Below are 26,145 nucleotides of genomic sequence, written 5' to 3'. Positions count from 1 at the left end.
CTAGACTAGAGGCTTTGGAGGGCGCTTTGAGACAAATATAGTGGCTCTGAAATGGGAAGCAGCGTCTCCATGAGCTCCAACAGCACATGGCAACTTAGCAGTATAGTGTGCATTACCTAACCGCACAGACTGGTGGCTGCGGTGTGCTGTGTATTCAAGCACACATGCTGTGAGGTCAGCTCAGCGAGGTTGGCACGTCTGTCACCTCACCTGCTGTTGCAGGAGACGTCACCAGGGACCAGAGCCAGGACAGCTCCTGAAGGGCTTTGATCCGGGGTCCAGTTTGCACCCTCATTTTATATTCTAAAACCACAAGGTGGAGCAGACAAGCAAGACTTCACAGGAGCCTGTGGTGCAGTCAGCAGGTGGTAAGGACAACGGGTCATTGTTTCAGCTCATTCTCCAGGTCATTCTGTTCCAGGTAGCAAGTGACGTCATGCTTGGTAAATATGCAGAACAAGCCGAGCTTTGAGTTAGATCACTAAAGAGATCAGTATCTAAGAGTTGGTCTTTTCCACCTTAATTCTACTTCACTGAATTTGTGGTGATTTTGGTGAAACCTTCAAAATTCTCTCTCCTGTCACTGGAAGTCTTACTACTTCAGGGTTCATATGAGCTATTGGAATTTCTTTTCTTTTTAAAAAGGTGTGTGTGTGTGGGGGGGGTCAAACACGTACACGTGTGTGGAGACCAGAAGTTGACATCAGGGTCTTCCACAGTCACTCTCCCCTGGTTTCTGAGACAGGCTCTCATTAGACCAGAGCTCTCCAGCTGGCTAGACCAGTGGACGAGCAAGCCCAAGTCCAAACTCAGGTCCTTGACTAACTGAGCTATCCCCCAGCCCCCGACTTCCTTTCCCGTTGCACTGTTTTCAACCCACCTCCTCCTTTTTTTCAGAGAAATGGAAGGTGAGCTTGAAATGGTTCTGGAGTCCACTGCCAAGGAAAACCTCCGGATGCGAGGCCTTCTCCAGGCCACCCTGGAGAGGGGAGGCGCACAGCGCACCAGAGCTCGTGAGGACACTTGCCTTGGTGGCATCACTCAGGGGGACCTGCTGGTTGGCCACGATTTCAGCTACGGTGATGTGCAGCCTCCTCCTGCCACTGCCCGCCAGGGTCTGGGGGACTCTGTGGCATAGGCCTCCTCTTCTGAGCTGGACTTCCTCCAAGCTGGTGGGTGGCTCCTCTCCACAGGAGGGCCAGTGTGACAAGCCTGTGGAAGCCACTGAGTGTCATAGCCAGAAGGAAATAAATCAGCCCGGCATCAAATGCTTTTCCATGTTTCTCTTTGGTTTTAGTTTTTCCCTTTTTTTTAATTTTTTAATTTTTAAGTGTTAGGTATTAAACCCAGGGGTCTCACAGGTGAGGCTTGTTTTCTGAGACAGGGTCTCACTGTGCAGCCCAGGCAGGCCTTGAACATTTGATCTCTATGCCTTACCCTCCAGAGTGCTGGGATTACAGGAGTGCCCCATCACACGCCTCTCCACATTGTTCTTAAAGATGTGCTGCATTTCTAGTGAGATCACAGCCTCTGCTCACACTGCCCCGAGGCTGGCTCTCTAATGCCCATTGTGTCCAGGCTTCTAGCAGGGCAGCTAAGAAAGGCCTGGCAGAAATGGAGATGTCATGTGCTGCCTGTGAGCCGAGTGGTGGAGACACAGCAGCAGAAAGACTCGGTGGGGTTCAAACTGTGTGGCATCTCCCTAGGAGGTGACCCAGCAGATAACTGGTGTTTTCTCAAAGGACTTTACACCCCTGTCCCAAGTGGAAGACAGCACAGCAAGTCTCAGACCAGCAGTGGCTTGTCAGCGGGAACACGGCTGTTGTCACCACCCAGAGAATGGCTTCCTCCATACATCCAGACATCCCCAGGACCGCATCGGGACCAGGGAGTGGGTACAGGTGGTGCAGTCCCTGTACGCTGCCCGGCTTCCTACTGGGTCATAGGAAACAGCCTACAGCACAGAGCGGGGCAGACAGCCTGCAGGACAGGAAAGATCATGGGCTCTTCATGGAGGAGCTGGGGTGCCTGGCTCTGAAGACCCTTGGGAGCAGGGACAAGCACTCAGGATCAGCAGGGCATTTTGTGGAGGTCAGCTGGGAGAGGACACTGACGGGAGCTGGGACCCCGGCAAGGACCTTGTTCGTTGATCCCTGTGATCTCGTCTGAACAGGAAACCATGCTGGCATTTCTGGGTCCTGGTGCACTAATGTAAGATGGGAAGATGGCCTCAGTCTCCACAGTGACCCACGCCGAAGAGTGTGGGGATCAGAAGTGACATCGTAGCTGCTCACTTCAGTTAAAAAAGAAATGGTACAGCCTATTTCCTGTTAGTGCCGATTTCTCTCGCAGTCAGCAAGGACTGCACAGCTGAAATGTTAAATGTTAAAATCTGAAATTTTAAAATCTTACTATGATGTTGCCTGCATATGGTTCTGCTGATGCCCCAGAGGGGAGCACATATGTCTGCAGGTCCCACCCACATGAGCTGCTGTGGAGGAACAAATGCCAGGTAGAGACTGTACCTCCACCCGGCCCAGCGGGCTAGAGTGCCGGGAGCCCCGCCCGTCCTCAAGCCACTGACAGGAAGTGGCTTTTTGCTGCCCTTAGTAAAGATAGCAGTGAGGTCATATGACCTGTCTTTGACCTTAGCAAAGATAGCATCTGCCTGACCACGTGATGGCCCTTATCAAATATACTTCACATTAAACCAGTAACTGTGAACAGTTTGCGAAGTCTGTAGATTCATCGAGCTGGATACTAAGTACTGGAAGTGGAACAGATTTAATTTCCTGGATTACCTGATCAAGAATGTCCGCAGACACGTCATCTATTCTTCTGCAGACAACGTCCTTAGATAAGGAAACTAAACTGCATCAGTTGCGTGGCAAACTTGTGTCTGATCATAACTTGAACACCGTCTTTGGTCACTGGCAAAAGTAAATCCTTAGCAATGGTGTGAGGTTTCATAGCTCTGACAATTCTGAATGCCACCAAATATGAAGCTTCAACAGCTGCTACATTCTGTTTCTGGTATCAGCTGTTAATCCCACCAATAAAGAATAAGACCACTACCACAGTTCAAAGCCAAGTTTGAAGCAAACTTTAATTAAATACTGGCCAGGTAGATGGGCTCTGGCCAGGTCCAGACCCAGCTTCCCAGGAAATGGTCCAGAATCACAGTTTGTAGTGACTTGAGAAGGAAAACCCATAATCCATTGCATTTCCCATCAGGTCCAATCAGGGGCAAGCATACATCCTGACATACTCCATCCTGTGAACCTCTGCTCACACATCCGGTGCAGATCGGTCAAACAGACTTGTTTAGGGGGAGTGAAAGCATGTGGATTGTTATCTCCCATAAACAGTGGCCTCCATCATTTCAAGAACTGTCTGTCCTTGGGCAAGGGGCTTGCAGATCAGAGGCATTTTTGTTTCATGGATCTCTTAGTCATAGTAACTAAAACTTAAACTGTAACTTTGGCTCTCACACTGGCCACCAGTGTCTGGCTTTCTTAGTCCATCAGCATTGCTTCTAAAGTAGTTGGTTTCCTTGCCAGCAAATCTCAGATGCTTGCTATCAAAATGTCATTTTAAAGCCTGGTGGTGGTGGTGCACACCTTTAATCCCAGCACTCTGGAGGCTGAGGCAGGTGGATCTCTGTGAGTTCGAGGCCAGCCTGATCTACAGAGAGAGATCCAGGACAGGCACCAAAACTACACAGAGAAACCCTGTCTCGAAAACAGCAACAACATAAATGGTGTTTTAGTTTGTTCAGCTTCATAGATTTGGCCGGTAGAACCTCACAACAAATAACACATTGCATTTTCTCAATTCTGCTGTAATTATTGAGGTAAAACCATACAGTAAAAAATCCTCACTATGTTTTCTTTTCTTTCTTTTTTTTTTTTTTTTTTTTTTGGTTTTTTGAGACAGGGTTTCTCTGTGTAGTTTTGGAGCCTGTTCTGGACTAGCTCTGTAGACCAGGCTGGTCTCGAACTCACAGAGATCCGCCTGCCTCTGCCTCCGAGTGCTGGGATTAAAGGCATGCGCCACCACTGCCCGGCTGTTTTCTTTTCTTAACATTTTTCTCTACATGATCCATTGTCAAGGGATGGTTTTCTAATGAAAATAATATATAATAATAGCTTTAATAATACAAAAGATGGTACATGGCATAGTTCAGTCAATACACTTCATTAAAGTTTCCTATGATTAACCATTCTCTGTGTTGGTTTTTTTTAAAATATAATATACCTGTTCCTATCACAAGGGGGAAGTATTCACATCAACCACAGCTGAATATAAAAAGAACTAAACTCCATGGTGCAGATTTTTTGTAGTAGTTGATTTTACCGTACATGATTTTACCTTTGCCCAGTAATTATAATTCATGGTGTGTTGTTTTACCTCCAATACTGTTGCTTTCAACACAGTAGCTGTTCTTTACATATGTGTGACTGGTTCACATAAGTACATTGTGGGGTTTGGAAAGAAAATGGCCACAAAGGGCGTGGCACTATTAGGAGGTGTGGCCTTGTTGGAGTGGGTGTGGCCTTTTGGAGGAAGTGTGTCACTGTGGGGTGGGCTTAGGTTACCTATGCTCAAACTTCATTCAGTGTGACACTCAGTTCACTTCCTGCTGCCTTTGGATGAAGATGTGGAACTCTTAGTTCCTTCTTCAGCACCGTGTCTGTCTGCATGCTGCCCTGTTGATAAGGGACTAAACCTCTGAAACTGTAAGTGAGCCACCCCAACTGAATGTTTTTCTGTATGTGGAGGCCTACAAGGTTTCCTAGTGAGATCTGAACTTGCTTTACCCAGCAGGGCTGCATTAGAGGATTCCTTGACCACATGTATGATTACTAGGTGATTGGAAGGGTTTGCACTTGGCTGTTCTAGGGGGAGGTCTTTGCTCCACCCCTTGGCATTCCTATAAAAAGCCCTTTAGATGAGACAGAAGGGGCCAGTGGATAAAGATCCAGGCCCTCCCGAGGCTATCCTGTGTTTCTATCTGTTTCTCTCCCCTCTATCCTTCTACCTCTATATTTCTACCTCAAGCTCTTATCCCTCTCTCTTCAAGAGTTTCCTGTCATAAAAATGTGGGAGCTGGTCTCCCACACCTTTATAAGAGTTGCTGCGGTCATGATGTCTCTTCACAACAATAGAAACCCTAAGACATACATTATGTGGCCAACCCTGTCACATATACCTATATTTGTTTGGGGTGTATGTGATGGGGTTGGTGTGATGATGTCATCATGCTGGGTACATCTCTGTGGCATCTCTGCATGTGGCATACCTGCCTGGAGACAGGAGTGGTGTCTCAGTCTTAAGTGAGCCCTGTGAAAGGGTCCTTTGATCTCCAGGTTGAGAGCTGCTGCCTGGGTGATTAGCTGCAGCAGGAAACTGACCTCCAAGAAGTGCAGTGTCAACCAGTTATTCAAGGTCTTGAAAAAAAATTGGGAATGTTTATGTTTTTAAAAATCAAATCCATATGATTTCCAGTGAGATAACCCCCGTATTTGGTTAACTACACTATAGGGTGGAAGTAGATTGAAAACTGGCATCAAAAAATATTCTCACGGGGCTGGAGAGATGGCTCAGAGGTTAAGAGCACTGGCTACTCTTCCAGAGGATCTGGGTTCAATTCCCAGCACCCACATGGTGGCTTATAACTGTCTGTAACTACAGTTCCTGACACCCTTACACAGACATACACACACAGGCAAAACACGAATACACATAAAAAATAAATGAATAAATAAAAAACAATAATTTCAGGCCAGGTGATGGTGGTGCATACCTTTAATCCCAGCACTCAGGAGGGTGAGGCAGACAGATCTTGAGTTTGAGACCAGCCTGGTCTACAGAGCAAGTTCCAGGACAGCCAGGGCTACACAGAGAAACCCTGTCTCGGAAAACATAAATAAATAAATAAATAAATAAATAAATAAATAAATAAATAAATAATCCCAGTATTTGGGAGGGACAGGCCAGCTTGAGCTACAGGAAACCCTATCTGGCACACACAGACACATATGCACACAGGACACACACACACACACACACACACACACACACACACACACGAGAGGGAGAAGGTGCTTACCATGTGTGGTGCATACACCTATAATGAGCACTGGCAATCAAGTCTGAGGCACAGGGATTTGCATTCCACACTAGCCTGGGCTCATGTGCCTGTCTTGAGAGAAAGAGATAAAGTGAGAAAAGAAAGAGGCTTGCCTTTGACCAAAACAACCTTGACAAAGGACCTTTATATTCAGATGCAGCAATCCCAGCACTCTGTAAGGCCCTGGACATCCCTCCAGTTCAGTGTGGCGCCCCTGACACCCTCACAGGTCCTCAAGGGGACCCCTATACACATTCTGGAGCTAGGGATTGACCCATGGGGCCTTGCACATGTTAGAAGAGTGCTCTACTACTGAACTACATCCCTGCCTTTATATTACTCTCCATTTTGAGACAGGGTCTCACTAAGCAGGCCTGGAACTCATAATCCTCCTGCCTCAGCCTTCTGAGTAGCTGGGATTATAAGCCTATGCCACCAGGCCAGGTTAAGCAGCTTCACATTTCAGATCCATAATCAAATTGTGCACAGAGACTGAGTGAGTCGGAGGGGATTTCAGGGCGGTCTGGCTCCACGCCACCCGTGATCTTGGCTGTTGAGCAAAGGCAAGAGGATTGCATAAGCTCAGAGTCTGGGGTCCAGCCTGGGCAATGTGTCAAGATTCCTCATTTTTAAAATGAACAGAAAAGACCCCAGCCCATTGGCAGCAGTGTTGACCCAGGGACCATTCTGTTGTACTTTGCAGACACAAATAAGTCGTGCTAGGAAGTGTGATGCTCAGGAATGCTTAAGGATGACCCCAAGACCGTGGACAGGCTCCCTGCTGGCCTCTGACATTGGTCTCCAGGGACCCAGTGCCTACAGACCAGCACTCTGCACAGAGCATTGGTCAGGCAAACAGGTCTGGTGCCCCCAAGAGAGGTGGTTGTTAATATTCTGATCCACCCCTTGAAATCCCACCCCTTGGCTTTGCCCTGTGTCCTGAGGTAAAAGGCTCATTCTAAGGAAAACTCCTCCCCTCCCCCGCTTCTGTTTTTCCTCCCACAAGGTGTGCACCCTTGACCTCTCTCTCTTTTCTCTCTGTCTCTCTTCCCTATCTTTCTCTTCATCTCTCTATTATAATAAACTCTTCACGTGGATGCAGCGTCTAGGTTGTGAATTACATGCGAATTACATAAACCGCCATGGCCATGCCTGCATGGTGTGCATCTGCCCAGCCCGATGCTGCATCTGCCCAGCCCACTGCTGCACCTGCCCAGCCCACTGCTGCACCTGCCCAGCCCACTGCTGCACCTGCCCACTGCTGCACCTGCCCAGCCCACTGATGCACCTGCCCACTACTGCACATGCCTGCTGCTGCACCTGCCAAGCCCACTGCTGCACCTGCCCAGCCCACTGATGCATCTGCTTGGCATATTTCCCTGCACACGTGGGATACCCTTGGGGGTCCCCCCACGCAATAATTCATAACAGTGGTGACAGAGTCCTTTTTTTTAATACCCTTAGTGATAGATTTTCTGCCTGCCCTGTTATGCCCAGATTTCAGGGACCCCTAAAAGACCAGCATGGAGACCAAATCCCATATGTAAAAGCAAAGAGCCTTCATTCAAGCTTGAGCTTGGACTCTCTGTCTGTCCCAAGTAGCAGTGAGAGCAGAGAGCCTCGAGCATGGGCGGGGTAGGGTTTTTATCATAGCAGAGGTTGGGGTGAGGGGATTTCCAGCGTTCAGGACTCTGATTGGCTGACATTTGTCAAGGGATATTTGGTAAAAGGGAAATAGGTGTGTGCTAGGCTCAGGGACATCTGGCGATCTTTTATCTAGGTTCTTCTCCTTAGATGCTGGCCCATCCTTGGGTGGATCCCTGGGTGGGGTCAGCTTATGGCTTTTCCTGGATCTAGGTGTTGCCTGCCAGTGAGCCTGTCATGGCAGCCGTGTAGCCAAGCTGTTTGGGACCCCTCCTCCCACACACCTATAATAAGTTTCTCCACTGACACAGTAAGCCAGGTCAAGATGAATTGAAAAAGTATAACAACAGGTTTATGGGAGATCAATTCCCAGTGAGTTCTCTGGTCCCAGAGATTGAGGACAGAGAAATTGCAGAAACTCCCGAACTAAAGCAGGGAGATTTTATAGGTTGTAGTGGGGGGTGATGACGTGTCTGCCACACGCTGGGTTTGTGCCAAGTATGGTCAAAAGCTGAGCGCTTAGGTGGGGACTTGGGTGGCTGCTAACTTCAGGGGAGAAGCTGCAGTAGCCGCCAAGAATGCAGAACTGGACTTTTTGGTGCCTTCCCTCTGTTCAGAGACTCTCTGAGTGGGTGGGATTTGGAGAGAAAGACAGAGAGACAGAAATGGGGAGACTGTGCAGGAGTGAGCTGGAGGCTCTAACCAAACACATTTTTCAAGGGGTTGAGAGGAGAGAAAGTTATGCTAAGCCAAAGCTGCTTTGCCTTCAAGTGCGACGGGGCTGGGGAAGCAGAGAGCAGGTGGATCCTGGGGATGCGGCCAGCTGTCCCAGCCTCATCCACAGCACCAGACCAGCAAGAGACCCTGTCTCAAAAAAACAAACAAAACAAAAAACCCCAACAACAACAAAGTGGGGTCCCAGGGATCGAACTCAGGTTGTCAGGCTTGGTAGCAAGTGCCCTTCCCTGCTGAGCCAAAAGTGATCCTTTGACCTCCTCACATGTGCATAGCACACACCCTCACAACCCCCTGCCCCAAGGTTGAGGTTGACCTCTGGCCTCACACTCACTGGCATGCAGGTTCAAGTTTATACACAAAAGAAATGGGAAAGTAGGCAGGCTCAGACGTAAAAGTCTGAGATTCGATGCACTGGGGGAGCGTGGGATGACATAGAGGGGCTGTCTTCAGAGACGGTGACAAGTAGAGTGTCTAGCAAGCAGACAGATTTCAGCTGGTGTCCAGAGAAGGGCTCAGAAAAGGAAGAAAAGTTCAACTGCTACACTTTGAACTCCAAGGGCAGGCTCACAGGGAGGGTGAAGATAATTGCATCAAGGGAGGGGCTTGGGGTGTTTAAATTCCCAGCATTTAAAACAGGAAAAAAAAAACATAAAAACAAACAAACAAAAGGACCCTGAACTCAGTCAATTCCCTGGCTCTGGGACAATTAGCATTCCTTGCTCTCCAGAAGGGCTTAAGAAAGGACTGAAAGCCAGGCGGTGGTGGTGCACGCCTTTAATCCCAGCACTCGGGAGGCAGAGCCAGGCGGATCTCTGTGAGTTCGAGGCCAGCCTGGACTACCAAGTGAGATCCAGGAAAGGCGCAAAGCTACACAGAGAAACCCTGTCTCGAAAAACCAAAAAAAAAAAAAAAAAAAAAAAAAAAAAAAAAAAAAAAAAGAAAGGACTGAAAATTCCGCCCTTCACCCTATGGACTCCTGCCCTGCCCTTTGGTCCCATCCCACCCTTGGGGATGCTGTTACATTTAAATGAGGCACTTTGGGGCTGGAGATAGAGGACCCCTTGCTGGCTCCCAACCTTCTGATAAGGTCTCTGCAGCAGCTTTGGCACTAATGCCACAGCCAAGCCTCCAGATCTGAGGTACAGGACCTGGACCCTTGAGCCTCCTGTTAATGGCTCTCTCTGGGTCTCAGTTTCCCCACTGGGGGAAGTAAAGATGGAACAGACGCCATCTTTGTGTTCCTTTTTTCATCTCTATGGTCCCGTGACCAAGTCTTGAGTTCCTTGAACAGCACATGATGGGAATCTGAGGGCCCTTGGCTAGAGTCCCGGTTAAAATGGAGGCCCCTGGGTGAGCCCCGCATCCCTTCGATGGGAAGGCCTCACCCACCCTCCTGCCTGCTCCCTCTGGGGCCCCAGGACTCCCTGAAGGAAATTCCTGGCTGAGGAAGAAAAACAACAAGGAAGTTAGGACTCAGCAGTAAGGTGAGTGCCCTGACCTCTCCAGATCGAGCCCGGTGAGATAGAGTTTGTCTGTCACGATTCCCCAGGGAGAGGAGCGGTCTCCCTTCCTGCAGAGAGTGCTCCTCACAGGAAGCAGTTGATCTGGAGGAACCCATTTTTTACAAAAATGACCTGGGCACTGGTAAACAAAACTAGAACCTTCCTGGGAGAAGGCGAGCTTGTTTGCCCCCCTTTGTGTGCGGTGCTGCTCAGAAGGAAGGGAAGAGGGGCGGAGGTGGGTGTTTAATAATTACCTTTGTTGACCTCTGTACCTTCTGGCTTCCTCCATGCCTGGGCACGAGCCATGGCCCTTCCTGGGGTTCAGCCCTGCAGTTGCAGGCTGGGCGGTGGTCAGCTGAGCAAGCATCGTTAAGGTAAGGTAAGGCCCTGGCGATGAGAAGGCCCACTGCTGTCCTGCCTTAGGTAGAGAAGGGATTTAGAGAGATTTAGGGAGGGGACCACCATCACCTAGCTGAACCTTGAGCCGGTTTACCGCGGCAAACCCTCCCTTCATTAGTACATTTAAGTATATTTCAATTTTTGTTTTATATTAGTTAGCTTCCTTTTTCTTTCTTTCTTTTCTTTTTTTTCTGACAGTCTTTCTATGTATCCCAGGTTGGCTTGACTTGCTGGGTAGCCCAGGCTGGCCTTGAATTTACTTCCCCGGTGCTGGGAGTACAGGTGTGTGCTATTACATATGGCATGTGGAACAATCTCTTTTCGGTTTTGAAAAAGTGACGCGGGGGTCATGGAAGTAGAGGGTTTTAAATGTACTGGGGGCGGGAAGGCGGACACAAAATAACACTGGAAGAGGCATGGGAAGCTCGGTGGTCCCCACAGCATTCCTGACTTCCATCCCAGAGCGGAGCAGAGTATCCTCAGGGGCCGAGGGCTGTGCTCTGCCCAGCGGGAGCAGCTCCTTGCTGGTTGCAGCTACCTAGATGTCCAAGAGAGACCCTGAGGAAGTCCCCTTTGCATATCTCTGGCCCTTGCAGACTCAGCTTAGGCGCACGCTCTCCTCCCAGCTCCTGGAACTGACGGGGGAATGATGGAGGAGACAAGCTTGAAGAGACGGAGAGAGGATGAGAAATCCATCCAGAGCAATGAACCGAAGACCACAAGTCTCCAGAAGGAGGTGGGAAGTGGTGGGGTTGGGGCTGACCAACCAGTGCTGGGCCCTTGAAGGACAGGCTTGCTTGCTTGTTTGTTTACTGAGCCAAGACCTGCTGCTATGTAGCTCTGGCTGGCCTGGAACTACACATCCTTCTGCCTCAGCCTCCCACGTACTGGGATGACAGGCTGTGATTTTTTTCTTTTTTTGTCTGTGTGTCAGATCATCCTGGAGGTGTGCACTACAGGCAGTTGTGAGCCACCATGTGGTTCTGGGGACAGAACTTGGGTCCTTCGAAAGAGCAGTACTCACTCTTCACTGCAGAGCCGGCCCTCCAGCACCCTGGCTGGCTTTTGTAATGTACATTAAGAAATGAACAGTTATCTGGACTTGTCTCTTGCACACTGACTGCTGTTGTTTGTTTATGGCTCTTTTTGGAAGGCCCGCCACCCAACTTCCCAATAAATCACACATGGAGGCTTATTCTTAATTCCGAATGCCCAGCCTTAGCTTGGCTGTTTCTAGCCAGCTTTCCTTAACTTGAGATTAACTCGTCTACCTTTTCCCGTTCTCTTAACTTCTGTAATTCTTACTCTGTGGCTTGCTGTGTAGTTGGGTGGCTGGGTGGCTGGGTGGCTGGGTGGCTGGGTGGCTGGGTGGCTGGGTGGCTGGCCCCTGGTGTCCTCCTCCTTCCTCTCTTGTCCCCAGCTCCTTCTCCCAGATTTCTCCCTCTATATCTTCTCTCTGCCTGCCAGCCCCACCTAGCCTTTCTCCTGCCTTGCTATTGGCCAGTTCTTTATTAGACCATCAGGTGTTTTAGACAGGCACAGTAACACAGCTTCACAGAGTTAAACAAATGCAACATGAACAAAAGTAACACACCTCAGAATAATATTCTACTACACATTCACCAGTGAATTTAGTAAACTTTTTGAAGTTCATGTCTACATATATTTGAAGTCCATGCATGTGTTTCTGTGTTAGCAATCATGTCTGAGCTCCGGGAGCCTGTAGACCAATAGTCTTTTCTGAAAGGGTCAGAGAGGCCTCTGCTGGCTGGTCCCCAGGACTCTAGCCTCTCCAACAGCTGACCTCTTCTGTCTCCGCTGTGCTGCAGGGAATGGCTGAGCCTCCAGCGAGGAGCTAACAGGGTGACCAGCTGAATGCCCTGAGGTGCTGTACGGTGGGGCTGAGGTAGGAGTGGAGGTAGATTGGAGCTAGACACTCCACTCTGTGCCTGTCCCAGGTACTGGCAGAGCAGGAGCCAGACAAGAAGGGCCAGGAGGCCCTATAGGCTCGTGGATGAGGAACCAGGGCCCCAGTGCAGCTCAAGATAGGCTCTGAGCTCCAGATGGCTCCAAGGGCAACACGGGAGGACTGAGGTCTGGGTGGGGCCACTGGGCCCCTGTGCCTGGCAGGTGGAGGAGTTCTGTGGCCTGATGGGGAATTATCTCTCCCAACCATGAGTCAGCCTGGAGTCTTTGTCCCCAGCAGCCAGGCTTTGAGCAGGGACACTGTGTCCTTTCAGTGTGCGTCCTGATTCCATCAGTTTCTTCTTGGGACCTCGGGACCCTGGAGCTGCCCCACACAGCAAGCAAACCCAGGGGCCACACATGGGCAGCCAGTGGCTGAGTGGCTCCTGGTGTCGAATTTGGACACTACCAGTCCCTCTGAGGAGGAAGGTTCTGGAGGCCTCCAGGTGGCATGAGACAAGTCCGTACCCCGGGGAGGGGTATGCTCCCTGGTTCTGCGAGGAAGGAAAGGGAGTCCAGGCCACCTCCCCCAGCCTGGAGCTGGAGGGAAGCTGATCTTGCTCCTCACCTTCTCCACATGTGTTTGCAGAGCCTTAGGCTGTGGTGTGGACTAGAGACCCGAGTCAGCCTTTTTCCTTCCTTTTTTTAAATTTTACTTACTTTTGACTCATCAATTGGTATTAAATTTAGACAAAATGAAATGTGCAGATTTTCTTTCTTTCTGTGGTAGGGAAGCTTCAAACTCACTACATAGCCAAGCCTTGAATTCCTGACCCTCTGCCTGGGCCATCTGGCTGCCTTCTTCAGCCGTTTTTTCTTAGGAAGCTGGGGCACCGCGTCACCATAGGAAGCTCTGTCACGGTCTCCAGTGAGGTCCCTGCGCTTTATCTGGTGCTTCTGGCCAGGACTCTGCATCTTTGAGTCTTGTCTGGATGGTGGAACCCTCCCCCCTTCTCGTAGGTGGAGTTTTTTGTCAGAACCACTGGCTCCCAAATAACCACACAGATTTAATATTAATTATACATGCTTATGTTTGTTACTAACTAGCTCTTACACTTAAATGAACCCACAGTTCTTATTATGTTCCACCGTGTGGTGGGTCCTTTTTTTTTCAACATGGCAAGTTCATCTTGCCTTTCCCTGCGTCTCCTCAAGACTCCTGAGACTCCCCCTTCTTCCTGTGCTTTCTTTCTGTCTGCAAGACCCACCTAACCTCTACGTGTCTAGCTATTGGCCAGTCAGCTCTTTAATTAACCAATGAGAGTAATTAACACCTATTTACAGTGTATAAAGATTGTTCCACAGCTCTCCTTTTTTAAATAGAGTTTCACTATGTAGCCTAGGCTGGCCTCAAAGTCATGCCTCAGCTTCCCTGGGGATTCCTGCTGTCTGTCGTCATGCCCATTGAAGAACTCTCTTCTGTCCTGACCAACTAGAAACATTTTCTAAAGGCTGTTTCTAAATGCGTGCTTATATGAGGCTAAGCTTTGCTTTCAGCCTCAATTCCCCCTGCGTGAAATGGGTGTGATGGGGTACAGCCAAAACATGGGGTGCTTCTGAGGTCTCGATGTAAGGAGAGTGGCCTAGTGTTTCCCATGGCAGCCGCACAGGGTGGACACACCTGGGACTTGAGCCAGTTTGGGTTGTTCTGGCCACACTGGGGTTTGGGGAGCAGTCCCCCCGGCCCTGTGAACTCCTGGCTGGTAGAATTCGCTCCATCCTTGCACACGCAGGTGGGTCTTCTCAGCGGCATCTGTATCATTGTGGGCACCATCATCGGCTCCGGGATCTTCATCTCCCCCAAGTCTGTGCTGGCCAACACAGAATCTGTGGGGCCCTGCCTCATCATATGGGCAGCCTGTGGAATCCTGGCTACGCTAGGTAATAGAGGCGACTCCTTAGTGACCCCTCCCCTTCCAGTGTGGAGACAAGCCATGCAAGCGCAGGATCTTGTTTCGGAGCCCATGGGCTCCAACTTTCAGCCTTCCTAAGTGTTGGGATTATAGGCTTGCATCACCATTTCCAGATGGGTTCCTTCCAATGGGTGTGTGGTAAATAAGGGTGAATCTGGCTGCAGTTAAAGGTCCAGCGGCCAGAACTGGGTGATTCAGAATGTGAGCACCCATACAAGGAAAGCTCTGTGAAGCAGGGTGAAGCCTCACAGGGGTGGGGTCCCATCCTCTGTGTTCCAGGTGCCTTGTGCTTTGCAGAGCTTGGCACGATGATCACCAAGTCGGGGGGTGAGTACCCCTACCTGATGGAGGCCTTTGGCCCCATCCCTGCCTACCTATTCTCCTGGACCAGCCTGATCGTCATGAAGCCCTCATCCTTCGCCATCATCTGCCTCAGCTTTTCAGAGTATGTGTGTGCAGCCTTTTACTCGGGCTGCAAGCCTCCTGGCGTGGTCGTGAAACTCCTGGCTGCTGCCGCCATCTGTGAGTACCAAACCTCAGGCCCCGGAAGAAGGCAGGGAAGGTGCATGGTTGGTGCTCCGGCACTCTAGTTTTGGTTCCCCTTCCCCAGAGAGAGGCACAGCAGGCTATCCCAACAGGTGCTGAGCAAACCCCAGGCCTGTGGGGGCTGCAGGGAGGGGCTTTCCTTGTCCCGGGCCTGGCTGCCTCTCCATGGTCTGAGACTGGGCGGGATTTCAAGGGTCAATATTGTGGGCACTTTAAAGGTGCTGAGGCTAGTTCATTTAGTTCTATCCCTTCATTGAGGATGTGGGGGTGGGTGGAAGAATAGAAAAGAGATTTCCAGGACTTTGGGGAAATCATGAATACAGAATGTCACCCCACTTGGGCCTCCCCAGTGCTTATCACTACAGTGAACGCGATGAGCGTGAGGCTTGGGAGCTATGTTCAGAATGTCTTCACGGCAGCCAAGCTGGTGATCGTGGCCATCATCATCATCAGCGGACTGGTCTTCCTGGCCCAAGGTGAGCTGCAGCAGGATGGGGCAGCAGGCCTCACCTGGCATGGGACTCAAACACACAGACGCTTATATTATTTAAACTGTTTGGCCTAATGGCTCAGGCTCGTTGCTGTCTAGTTCTTATATCTTAAATTAACCCATTTTTACTAATCTATAAGTTGCCACATGGCTCTTGGCTTACTGGTACTTTACATCTTGCTTCTCATGACGGTGGCTGGCAGTGTCTCCTCACTCAGCCTTCCACTTCCCAGCATTCTCTTCTCTCCTTATCCCACCTATACTATACTTCCTGCCTGGCTACTGGCCAATCAGCATTTTATTTATCAATCAATCATAGCAACACATTTTCACAGCATACAGAACATCCCACAGCATGTGTTTTATGTGTTTGTTTGTTGGTTTTTATTTGTTTGTTTTTGATACAGGCATTCACTATATAGCCCAGGCTTGTTTCCACCTTGAGATGCTCCTGCCTCAGTATCCTGAGTATCCACGTGTAGCTTCAGTCCCTTTAATAAGCTGGGGTCATGAGTCACCCCCTTCTTTCTGGTAGAGAAGGGGATAAAGCTGAAATCTGGCCAGCTGACATTCACTATTCACTGTCTGGCTTCATTTCAGGAAAGACGAAGAACTTCCAGAATTCTTTTGAGGGTGCGCAGACCTCTGTGGGTGCCATCAGCCTGGCATTTTACAATGGACTCTGGGCCTATGATGGGTGGTAAGCTCTTCTGAGAAACCCGTGTACCTGTGGCTTCTTTAGGATGCTCTCATTTCAGCTGCTATAGAAAGCAAAGTTGTCTCCTTTCTGGGGCTCAGTGGCACCCTTCACTTCACCTTCACAGTTCTTTTATATGAAGTGCCCAGATCCTCACCTTCCATGTCCCTCTGACTCTGTGGATGAGATCATGGGGTTCAGACCCTTGTCCCTTTCCTAGCCTGGAACTGTGAGGGGTAGTTGGTGAAGCCATTTAGAATCTTTACCAGGAGAGTCCTGTCTGAGCCGAATAGAGGCACTGCCCTACCACGGAAGCCCCGCAAACATTAGATGGACCGTGCGTGTATCCCTCTAGGCAGAAGCATGGTCACAGTGATGCTGCCTCCCACCCCCCCACCCACGCTCCACTGGTATAGGTTTCACCTTCTTTCAACCTCTTTCCAGTTTTTCAAAGTATCCTGAATCTTTTTGAAAATTCACATGATTTCCACAGAGAGCAAAGACTTAGCTCCCTGACAGGCACCAAGCTCTGGGCAGTTGCGAGGCCTGTCACCACTGGGGCCTTTGGGGTAGAAGGTGACCTGCATTGGTGTGGGAAAGCTCTCTTTATGGCCTCTTCTTTTCAGCGCTTACCACTCCTTGCATTATTTTATTTTGTTCTGTTTTTAACGTTGGGGATCGAACCCGGGGCTGTGCACATGTTAGGAAAGCATCTGTCACTGACCATAGCCCCAGCCTCTCACTGGGGGATTCTCTGTAGACACTCTGACGCTGAGCTGTGCCTTTAGCTACTACAGTAGAAATCTTAAAATGAGTAGACGTGTATCATTGCTTCACAAGCTTAGGCCAAGAAAGTCACGTAGCCAGTCACAGCGTCACCCTTCTTACTTTTCTTTGTCCAGGAATCAGCTCAACTACATCACTGAAGAGCTTAGAAACCCCTACAGGTGAGAGCGTTGTGTGGGGCAGGGCGTGGCGCTGCCAGTGTGTTTCCCCTCTGCAGGACACCAGGTGGAGCCTCGCCTCCTCCTGTTCTGTTACCGCCTGCTCCTCTCCCACTCAGTGGCTTCCCCTCCCATCCCTGTGGGCATGGAACCCAGGGCCTTGAGCATGCTGGGCAAGTGCTCTACCCTGGCAATGCACCTGACGCTGAGTGAACCACAGTACCCTATGTGCTCAGTACCCCACTGGTCTGTCTTTGCTGCACAGCAGCATGGCTGACAGTTGGAAGGAAGAACATTGACTTCCTTTATCATATATTCCTTATATTGCTTTAAGCCATTCAGTTCTCCAGCCTGGAGAAAATGTCTCTCGTCTTGGCTGGGGCGTCTAGGACTCCTGTCAGCAGAGCTGTCAGCGGGGCTGACAGAAGGAAGGAAATGGACTAGATGCAAATGTCCATCTTCTCAGCGTCACAGGATGCTCTGTTGTGACTCTGGGTCCCGTGTCTTTGTCCCTCTCAGAAACCTGCCCATGGCCATTGTCATTGGGATTCCTCTTGTGACCGTGTGCTACATCCTTGTGAATATTTCCTACTTCACAGTGATGACCCCAACAGAGCTCCTGCAGTCCCAGGCTGTGGCTGTGGTGAGTAGCTGGGGCACTTTGGAAGGAGGGAGACTCAGAGTAGGAAGACTGAGTACATATCTTGGCGGGGGCCAGTGGTAGTGGGGAGACTGTCAACATGCAGTGGCCTCAGCCTCCCTCCCAGGGGCGTGTAGCAATGGCGGAAGGACCCTGGGCAGAGTCCACAGAGCAAGGCTAGTACAAGTGAGTGAAAGGAGGTGACTTCAGTAATGGGCTGTGGGACTGAAGCTGAGTGAGGATGCCAGAGCACCTAGGATGGTAGAAAAGTCCATGACCCCCAAGACTGGTGGTTAAAGCAAGATCATGTCCAGTGAGGGCACCAAGCGAGTAAAGTAAAACTAGGTAGGGCCAGGAAGTGAGGGAATCAAGGTGAGTCAGGGCCAGGAAGTGAGGAATCAAGGTGAGTCAGGGCCAGGAAGTGAGGAATCAAGGTGAGCCAGGGCCAGGAAGTAAGTGAGGGAATCGAGGTGAGCCAGGGCCAGGGAGTAAGTGAGGTGAGCTAGGGCCAGGAAGTAAGATAAATGAGGTATGTTCAGGTGAGGTAAAATGAGGTGGAGCTTGACAATGAGGTGAGCCAGGCTGGAGAGATGGCTCAGTGTTGAAGAGCACTGACTGCTCTTCCTGAGGTTCTGAGTTCAGTTCTCACAACCGTCTATGATAAGATTCGCCCAGGAAGTGAGATGACTGACAGTGGTGGGCAAGACTCCTGTCACCAGCAAGAGACTGGGCCCTCGGACGTGTCTCCAGTAGAGGCCCCCAAAGGCTGTGCACAGTGAAATGACATGGGGATGTGTGTGCCCAGCAAAGGCCCTCAGGACCACACTCTGCTTTTCTCCAGACCTTCGGAGACCGAGTTCTCTATCCAGCATCTTGGGTAGTCCCACTTTTTGTGGCCTTTTCAACCATCGGTGCTGCTAATGGGACCTGCTTTACAGCGGGCAGGTAGGGTACCCCCATCTTGTCACTGTCTCAGGGTGGGCAGGGAACAATAAAGTCAATGAGGGGGACCCCCCCTTGCATCTTTCGGGCTCTGTCAGATTAAACCCCACATGGGGGCTGAGCCCAGAGCATGCTGGGTATATGTGTACAAACTCTGAAGATTAGATAAGGAATGTGGTTGAACCTTCAAGTGAGGTAGACAAGGGTGGACAGCTGTGCTAACTGGAGTTAGGCATGGCTTGTGTAGGGGTGGGCCTGGGCTCTCAGCCAGGCAATGCTGCCACTCGAAGACAAGGCAGAGGGAGCGTCACTAGGTGAACAAGGCTTAGCTTCCATGTGGCACGTTCTGTGTTGCATTTCTCCCTTGACGATCCTTCCTGGGCATTCTGTCATGTTAATAGTTGCACAAACGTGACCCAGGACTGGCAGGCTTTCCTGTAAATGGGCGGATGTTGGTGCTATAGACTTACAAGCCGTCAGTCTCGGTTACAGCTCAACTCTGTGGAGCTCTGGACAGCTGTGGGGCTAGTCACGTGAACAGGTGTAGCCTGCCACTCTCTGGGTCTCACTAGTGTACCACACGTGCCTTAACAAAGCCTAATGTGCCTTTAGAACATGGGGACCCCGGGGACTAGGCCTGGGTTCTACACCTTGGACTAGTTTATACTTTTTTTTTCTTCTTGCCTAACTTTTGGGAGCCAAGCAGGTATCTGCTCACAAACCATGCCCACCCCCCCACCCCCGCCCTCATGACTTCCACAGTACCAGGATGAGCCCCTCACAGGTGCAGTTAACCATCACACCTGGCCCTCCAGCCCCTGGGAGGACACACTGGCGCGTCTTTGCCAGTGACCTCAGAGGTGTGTGTGTCTTTCCCTGCATTGTTCTTCCAGACTCATCTATGTGGCGGGCCGAGAAGGCCACATGCTTAAAGTGCTCTCGTACATCAGTGTCAAGCGCCTCACGCCTGCCCCTGCCCTCATATTCTATGTAAGTACGAGGCTTCCTGACGGCACGAGCTAGAAAGCTGGTCTCTGCAGGAGAGGGGCAGACTTGTGCCAGGACTTTCTGAGCGAGCCAAGCTTCCTCATTCCCCGACACAGCCCGGGCTCTAACAAGCTTATGTGCCCTGCCTCTTACACATATGTACTTACTGTTGGGAGGCAAATGATAGGAAGGCCTGTAGCTCCTGGGTGGGGAATAAGGTACTTCACAGTGGCTGACGGCCTCTGATTGCAGCCTGTTAACTTGGCTGTGGTTTCTCAGAACCAGAGGACTACACTCACGTCCATTTCCCCACTCACTCTAAAGATGAGCAAACAGTCCCAGAAACTAGGATCCCTGGTCTGGGGCCAGGCCACAAATGCCGTCACAACCAGACCTGAATTTTATTAGGTGCTTATCCATAGTGAAAACTCTCCCCAAGTTAAAGTCATCCTTATAAAACTGGTGCACAAAATGTATATGTGTGTGTGTGTGTGTGTGTGTGTGTGTGTGTGTGTGTGGTCTGTTTCTTCTTGCTTAAAATCATGACTTTAGGTCAGACATGGTGGTCTATATCTGTAATCTCAGCATTCAGGAGGCTGAGGCAGGAAGCTCACAAGTTTCAGGCCAGCCTAGGCTACAGAGAAAGACTGTGTGTGCACACATGCATGCATGCACGTGTGTGTGAGAGAGAGAGCGTACATATGCAAGGGCACAACTTCATAGACTTAAAAGTTGTCCAAGCTCTTCCTGTAGAGCCTTTGGAACAACCATCAGTCAGGCAGGCTGGGCTTGCCTGGTGGGGGGCAGAGGAAGGGGCTGGGCTTGCCTGGTGGGGGGCAGAGGAAGGGGCTGGGCTTGCCTGGTGGGGGCAGAGCAAGGGGCTGGGCTTGCCTGGTGGGGGCAGAGCAAGGGGCTGGGCTTGCCTGGTGGGGGCAGAGGAAGGGGCTGGGCTTGCCTGGTGGGGGCAGAGGAAGGGGCTGGGCTTGCCTGGTGGGGGCAGAGGAAGGCCACATGCAGGGGAGCTACTGCTTCAGCCTTCTGTGAGGACAAGGACAATGTTGGTGTGCACCGGTGACCTGAAATGTCACTCTTCTTCCTCCTAGGGTATCATAGCCACCATTTACATCATCCCCGGTGACATCAACTCCCTAGTCAATTATTTTAGTTTTGCTGCATGGCTGTTTTACGGGATGACAATCCTAGGACTCATTGTGATGAGATTCACAAGGAAAGACCTGGAAAGGCCCATCAAGGTAAGTCTGTGTCTGAATGTCACAGCAGCTTTGGTTTCTGGGGGAAAATGGAAGGCAGCCATTTTAATGCCATTCTGACTGCTCTACCATTGAGCATCCTGCTCATGTCAAAGGATGGCTTATGATCCACGTAGCCACTGGTGCACTCACACATCAGGCTGTAGAGCGCATCTCATCCCACCTCTACCCAATTCTGTCAGGTCCTGGCTCTCCAACATGCTTACACACTGATGGGGCCACTGGAACCAGCCCTGGCCCCAGCCTGTGTACATGCAGTGTGCTTGGGTCCCCTTACATCCACATGGCTGATCCATGCCTACACACATGAGGAACAGCCATGTTCCTTTATGCTTCTGGAAATGGATAAGCACAGCTCTAAGAAGACAGGGAGGGCTGCAGTAGCCAGGAGCAGGTAAGGGGGCTCGATTAGCTGTAGGCTCTGCTGCTTAGAACTGTCTCAGGGTCTTGGTGCATCTCAGCTGTTTACCACCTCACATCTAGGATTCACTTAGCGTCTCCAGCAGACAAGATTGTGGTGGCAGTCTAAGTTTTCAAAACCCCCAATAAAAACAGGAAGAGTGATGGAATAGCGAAGGGGAAAAGTCTCATAGCCAACATCTGATGATGCACATGAGAAAATGGGCGATTGCCACAACCCCAGACTGCGGGTAGAAGCACCATACCCAGGGCCACATGTTCTAGGGGGGCATCCTGGGTGGGACCCCAGTGGAAGTGGGACAGTGTAACACCCTTCTCCCCCAGGGTCTTAGGAATTCCCCACAAAGCCTCCTTTCTAGGAAGACAACAGCTGCTGGAGACAGACGTACAGAAGAGCAGCAGGGCGGCTGGGGAGGAAGTCCCCAGGGAGGCCATGTTACCTCTGAGCATCAAGACACATCAGGTGTCACCAAGAAGGAGCACACAGGCAAAGAAACATCAAGGAGCCAGGAGCTGGGGAAGAAGGGCCAAGTACCTCAGATAACAAGTGTTCCAGAGAAAAGGAGTGGCCAGACAGAACCAGAGCTGCAGTGCAGGGAGAAGCGAGAGTCCCTGGTGAAGAGAGTGAGGCAGACCCTTCTAGAAGCTGTACATCCCCAGGGTGGCGGGATGGTTGGAGGTAGGACCGCACTCCCCAGACAACAGCACATGGACTGTAGGCAACACACGTCTTTCCTGGTACAGTTAGGGAGCTCGAAGGATGTCGTGGGCAGCCACTGGTTCCCTGTCCCTGCCTCCATCCCCAGTTTACTCCAGAGGGAAAAAAAGACAACAGCAGCCTCAGACCTTCTCACCACTCTGCCCAGAAGACAAGGCAGGGCTGCCCAGAGGAGGAGAACGCAAGCCCAGGTCTCCTGTCCACCACACTGACCGTGAAGAACAGACGCCATCAAAGGATCAGCAACAGAGGAGATTAGGCCAGCAAGCGATACAGCCATCTGTATGAGACCTTGCCCTGGGGTGGAGGGAGGTACAGACAGAGGAGGGGGAGAGGGAAAATATCAGGTGTCTTAGTTAGGGTTTCTGTTTCTGTGAAGAGACACCATGATCACAGCAACTCTTGTAAGGAAAACAGTTGAGGTGGCGGCTTACGGTTTCAGAGGTTCAGTCCATTATCATCATGGCGGGGAGCATGGCAGCGTGCAGGCAGACATGGTGCTGGAGCTCAGAGTCCTACATCTTGATCCAAAGGCAACAGGAAGTGAACTGTCTCACTGGGTGCGGCTTGAGCATATATGAGCCCTCAAAGGCCCACCCCTGCAGTGACACACTTCCTCTAACAAGGCCACACCTCCTAATAGTGCCACTCCCTTTGGGGGCCATTTTCTTTCAGACCACCTCATCAGGCAAATGAATAAATAGGAAATAGGTTGTGATCTTATCAGACAAACAACTCAACTCAAAGCATCATTTAAGACAAAGATTAAAAAAAAAAAAAAGACAAGGGATTGCTAAAAGCCAGAATTCACAACTCTGACAGCTAGGAAACCTACTCGCCTAATTCCCAGCAAGGGTGTTCACAGAGCTGCAGGAGAAATAGAATCAAACACACTAACAGATGACTTAAAAACACCTCCTTCAGGGTGGGTCAGGTCCAGCTTCACACTAGGAAAAGGTCTGAACACTAAAGTGAGGTGGGGAGCATCGGCTTCAGAGAGGAGACACTCACGGCAGGGTCCAAACAGCCAGAGCAAGCCCGTCAAGGGCATGTGTTCCTCCCTTCACCTCCAACGACCTGTCTGCAGGAATGATTAACATGGAGGAAAGTCACACAAAGCTAGAGCCAGACACTGCAGCCGTCAATTCTCCCATCTGTGACAAGGCAAGGGGAAGGAGGGGAGATGGAAGGTGAAAGCAGGGAGCCTTAATCTGCTGGAGATGCACACTTTCGTCACAGTCCAAATGAAGCGTCGCCCTTTTATATTCTGGCAGACAAGACAACGGGTGAAATGGTGGGCAGTCGCTCTGACTTTGCACACTTGCACTATTTCTAATACCATACAAAGGGACCGTGTGCGGCGGCGGCGGCGGGCGCCACGCTGACATGCTGATGTTCTTGCAGGTGCCCATCTTCATCCCTGTCTTCGTGATTCTCATATCACTTCTTTTGGTGTTGGCCCCGATCATCACTAAGCCAGCCTGGGAGTATCTCTACTGTGTACTATTCATACTGAGTGGACTTATATTCTACTTCCTTTTTGTCCACTACAAGTTCGAATGGGCCCAGAGAATCTCCAGTAAGTATCAACAGAAGGACTGGAGGGTAAAGCCTGGACTGCAGACTCAGCAAAGGTCTCCCAGCACACCGCCCTCCCCTTCAGGACCGACTCCCCAGCACACCACCCTCCCCTTCAGGACCGACTCCCCAGCACACCACCCTCCCCTTCAGGACCGACTCCCCAGCACACCACCCTCCCCTTCAGGACCGACTCCCCAGCACACTGCCCTCCCCTTCAGGACCGACTCCCCAGCACACCACCCTCCCCTTCAGGACCGACTCCCCAGCACACCACCCTCCCCTTCAGGACCGACTTACTAGCACACCGCCCTCCCCTTCAGGACCGACTCCCCAGCACACCACCCTCCCCTTCAGGACTGACTCCCCAGCATACCACCCTCCAGATCCACCTTTGTGTCCTCTGTTCCCAACAAGTCCTCTAATGAGGAAGGGAAAGCGCCATTTCTTGTGTATTGCAAAATAGACATTAATTGATAACGATTTACCATTAAGACCACCCTTGCTGGCGTAGTTCCGAAGCATCTACATAATCTCATCAGATGGGGTCTTTGCAGAACACCACCTTCTGTTGTTTTGAGGCAGGATCTCACAATGCAGCTCTGGTCACTGCTTTCTTTTGAGAGACCTGTGGCAGACAGCTAAGAGGAACAGCCCAAAGATGCCCCAAAATGATAGCTAGGAGGAGACATGGGACAAGGGTCAGAGCCCCCACACCAAGGCCACAGGTCTCTGTGTTCTGCAGGTATGGAACAAGGGCCAGAGCCCCCACACCGAGGCCACGGGTCTCTGTGTTCTGCAGGTATGGGACAAGGGTCTGAGACCCCCACACCGAGGCCACGGGTCTCTGCTGTCCTGATCTTCAGTTGTTTAGATAAGTGGGTTTTTTGTTTTGTTTTGTTTTTTGGACACAGGTTTTTCTGTGTAACCCTAACTGTCCTGGAACTCACTCTGTAGACCAGGCTGGCCTACTCACAGAGATCCACCTGCTTCTGCCTCCAAGTGCCAGGATCAAAGGCATGGGTTACCACGCCCCGCTGGACAAGTATTTTAAAAAGCTAGTGGCATTAGCTCTCTCAATTTTAAACAGAAAGTGGGTGCTAAGCAGCATTAACAGACTGCATTATACCTGGTTTTATGTTTTGACAGGGTCTCACTACGTAGCCTAGGCTGGCACCCCAACCCTGGGTCTTCCTGCCTCAGCCTCCCTCGTGCTGGGGTTATAGGTGTGTCACTGAACTCAGCTGTGCCTTACTTTTAAAGTCTGTATCACATCCAGTGACTTTGTGCTATAAAGCAGATTCAGTCACAAGAAACTCCACTTACAAAAGTCGAGGCTCCTGAGCATCACTCGGTGGCGATGGGACCCTAGCGTGTCTCTTCCCTGTATGGTGTGTCCCTTAAAGACAGGGGTTGGGCTGTGCAGTTTAACCCTGGGTCCAGCATAGGCTGTATGCTACAGCCACTTGGTGCTGAGTGAGTGAGTAAAAACCCTCTTCCAGCTGGGCTTAGCGTGAGCCTACAATCCCAGCACTGAGGCTGAGGTGGGGGCTACACCGTGAGACCCTGCTTCAACAGAAACAAAAAAGAAAGACCTGCCTTTTAAGTAGAATGTTCCTCAAAGCTTTTCATGTGGTGGACGGACACACACACACACACACACACACACACACACACACACACACGTGGTGGACGGACACATACACACACACACACGCTCATAACGTAACACAGGGACTTGGAGGATGAGAGCCAAGTGGAGCCAAAGGTGGGGAGGGTCACCTTCAGCGTGAGTGGTGCCAGACCCTCTGCCCACACTTACTCAGCTGTGAAAGCTGGTGCCTCACTTAGCTCTCAGCAGTACAGGAATTAAGACGGAGAATTTCTTTCCTGTTGACCTGAGCTCACCAGCCCCTAACTTCTTCCGAGAGCAAAGCCCGCAGAGAGGCACGCACATCAGCGTGAAGTCGTAGTTGCTCATCCGGACAGGATAACTGGCAACCTAGAGGACCGATCTACTCACTCTACAACTGTTAGGGCAAACACCTCCAACCACAGCTCTCAGGGGGCTGAAGCAGGGGGACCGTGCCTTTGATTGGAGCCAGCCTGGGCTACACAGCAAGACTCTGTCTCAAACAAACAAAGCACAAAAACCACTGCAGTGGCTTAAGGCAATGAAAGACAAAGAAAGTGTTCTGTATTTTAAACCACATGTAGTCCTGCTCACTTCAGATTCGTTAGTGCGTAGCTGCAAACACACATAATGTAGTCACGGTTCCCTGTAGTGTGACTGTCGGGGAGGATAGGAAACAGTGAGTTCTCACGTCTCTGGCAGGAAATATCTAACTGAAAAACTGACGCAGTGCTAGGGCAGTTCTGATAATGTGAGCATCAGCTGTCCCTTACTGCAGGGTCACCTGTGACCACACTGTTCCAGCTGCACTCATGCCTCGGCTTCCGTTCCAGGGCCGGTCACCAAGCACCTGCAGATGCTGATGGAAGTTGTCCCACCAGAGAAGGACCCAGAGTAAAATGTCCATCACTTGTAGCCCAAAGCCGCAATCAATTTATTTTTGTAAGCAATTATTTGTGGTTATTTCTTCCTGGTGTTTTTCTTT

General features: G+C 50.7%; 2 protein-coding genes across 4 annotated transcripts in view; both read left to right on the top strand.

The window, feature by feature from the left end:
- Cep89 (centrosomal protein 89) overlaps positions 1-1,268 on the top strand; it is a 56,275-nt gene extending 55,007 nt beyond the window's left edge. For 2 of the 3 annotated variants that reach the window (XM_059274896.1, XM_059274887.1), the window contains exon 19: positions 898-1,268. In XM_059274896.1, the coding sequence (XP_059130879.1) occupies positions 898-1,138 (241 nt within the window). In that variant the 3' untranslated portion in view covers positions 1,139-1,268. Of the gene's footprint in view, positions 1-222; positions 369-897 lie in introns of all 3 variants that reach the window. The other variant, XR_009381668.1, reaches the window with a different exon arrangement.
- A 9,794-nt stretch (positions 1,269-11,062) lies between these two features.
- Slc7a9 (solute carrier family 7 member 9) lies at positions 11,063-26,087 on the top strand. Its single transcript, XM_059277006.1, has 12 exons — positions 11,063-11,152; positions 14,115-14,262; positions 14,574-14,816; positions 15,191-15,316; positions 15,931-16,030; positions 16,930-16,974; positions 17,491-17,614; positions 18,453-18,556; positions 19,447-19,543; positions 20,644-20,793; positions 23,354-23,528; positions 25,994-26,087. Exons 1-12 carry the CDS (start codon positions 11,063-11,065, stop codon positions 26,056-26,058), a joined length of 1,467 nt encoding a protein of 488 aa, XP_059132989.1. The 3' UTR covers positions 26,059-26,087.
- The last annotated feature ends 58 nt before the right edge of the window (positions 26,088-26,145 follow it).

Source organism: Peromyscus eremicus, chromosome 1, assembly GCF_949786415.1.
Source record: "Peromyscus eremicus chromosome 1, PerEre_H2_v1, whole genome shotgun sequence".
In the NCBI taxonomy this organism is placed as follows: Eukaryota; Metazoa; Chordata; class Mammalia; order Rodentia; family Cricetidae; genus Peromyscus; species Peromyscus eremicus.
Note: the sequence above shows the minus strand (reverse complement) of the source record. Positions and strands in the feature narration are given on the sequence as shown.

Excerpts from the sequence above, each read along its gene's own strand:
- Slc7a9 (XM_059277006.1), top strand. The coding sequence starts at position 11,063 with ATGATGGAGGAGACAAGCTTGAAGAGACGGAGAGAGGATGAGAAATCC. Across the intron at positions 16,031-16,929 it reads CTCTGGGCCTATGATGGGTG|GAATCAGCTCAACTACATCA; the intron begins GTAAGCTCTTCT and ends TTCTTTGTCCAG. Across the intron at positions 16,975-17,490 it reads GAGCTTAGAAACCCCTACAG|AAACCTGCCCATGGCCATTG; the intron begins GTGAGAGCGTTG and ends TGTCCCTCTCAG.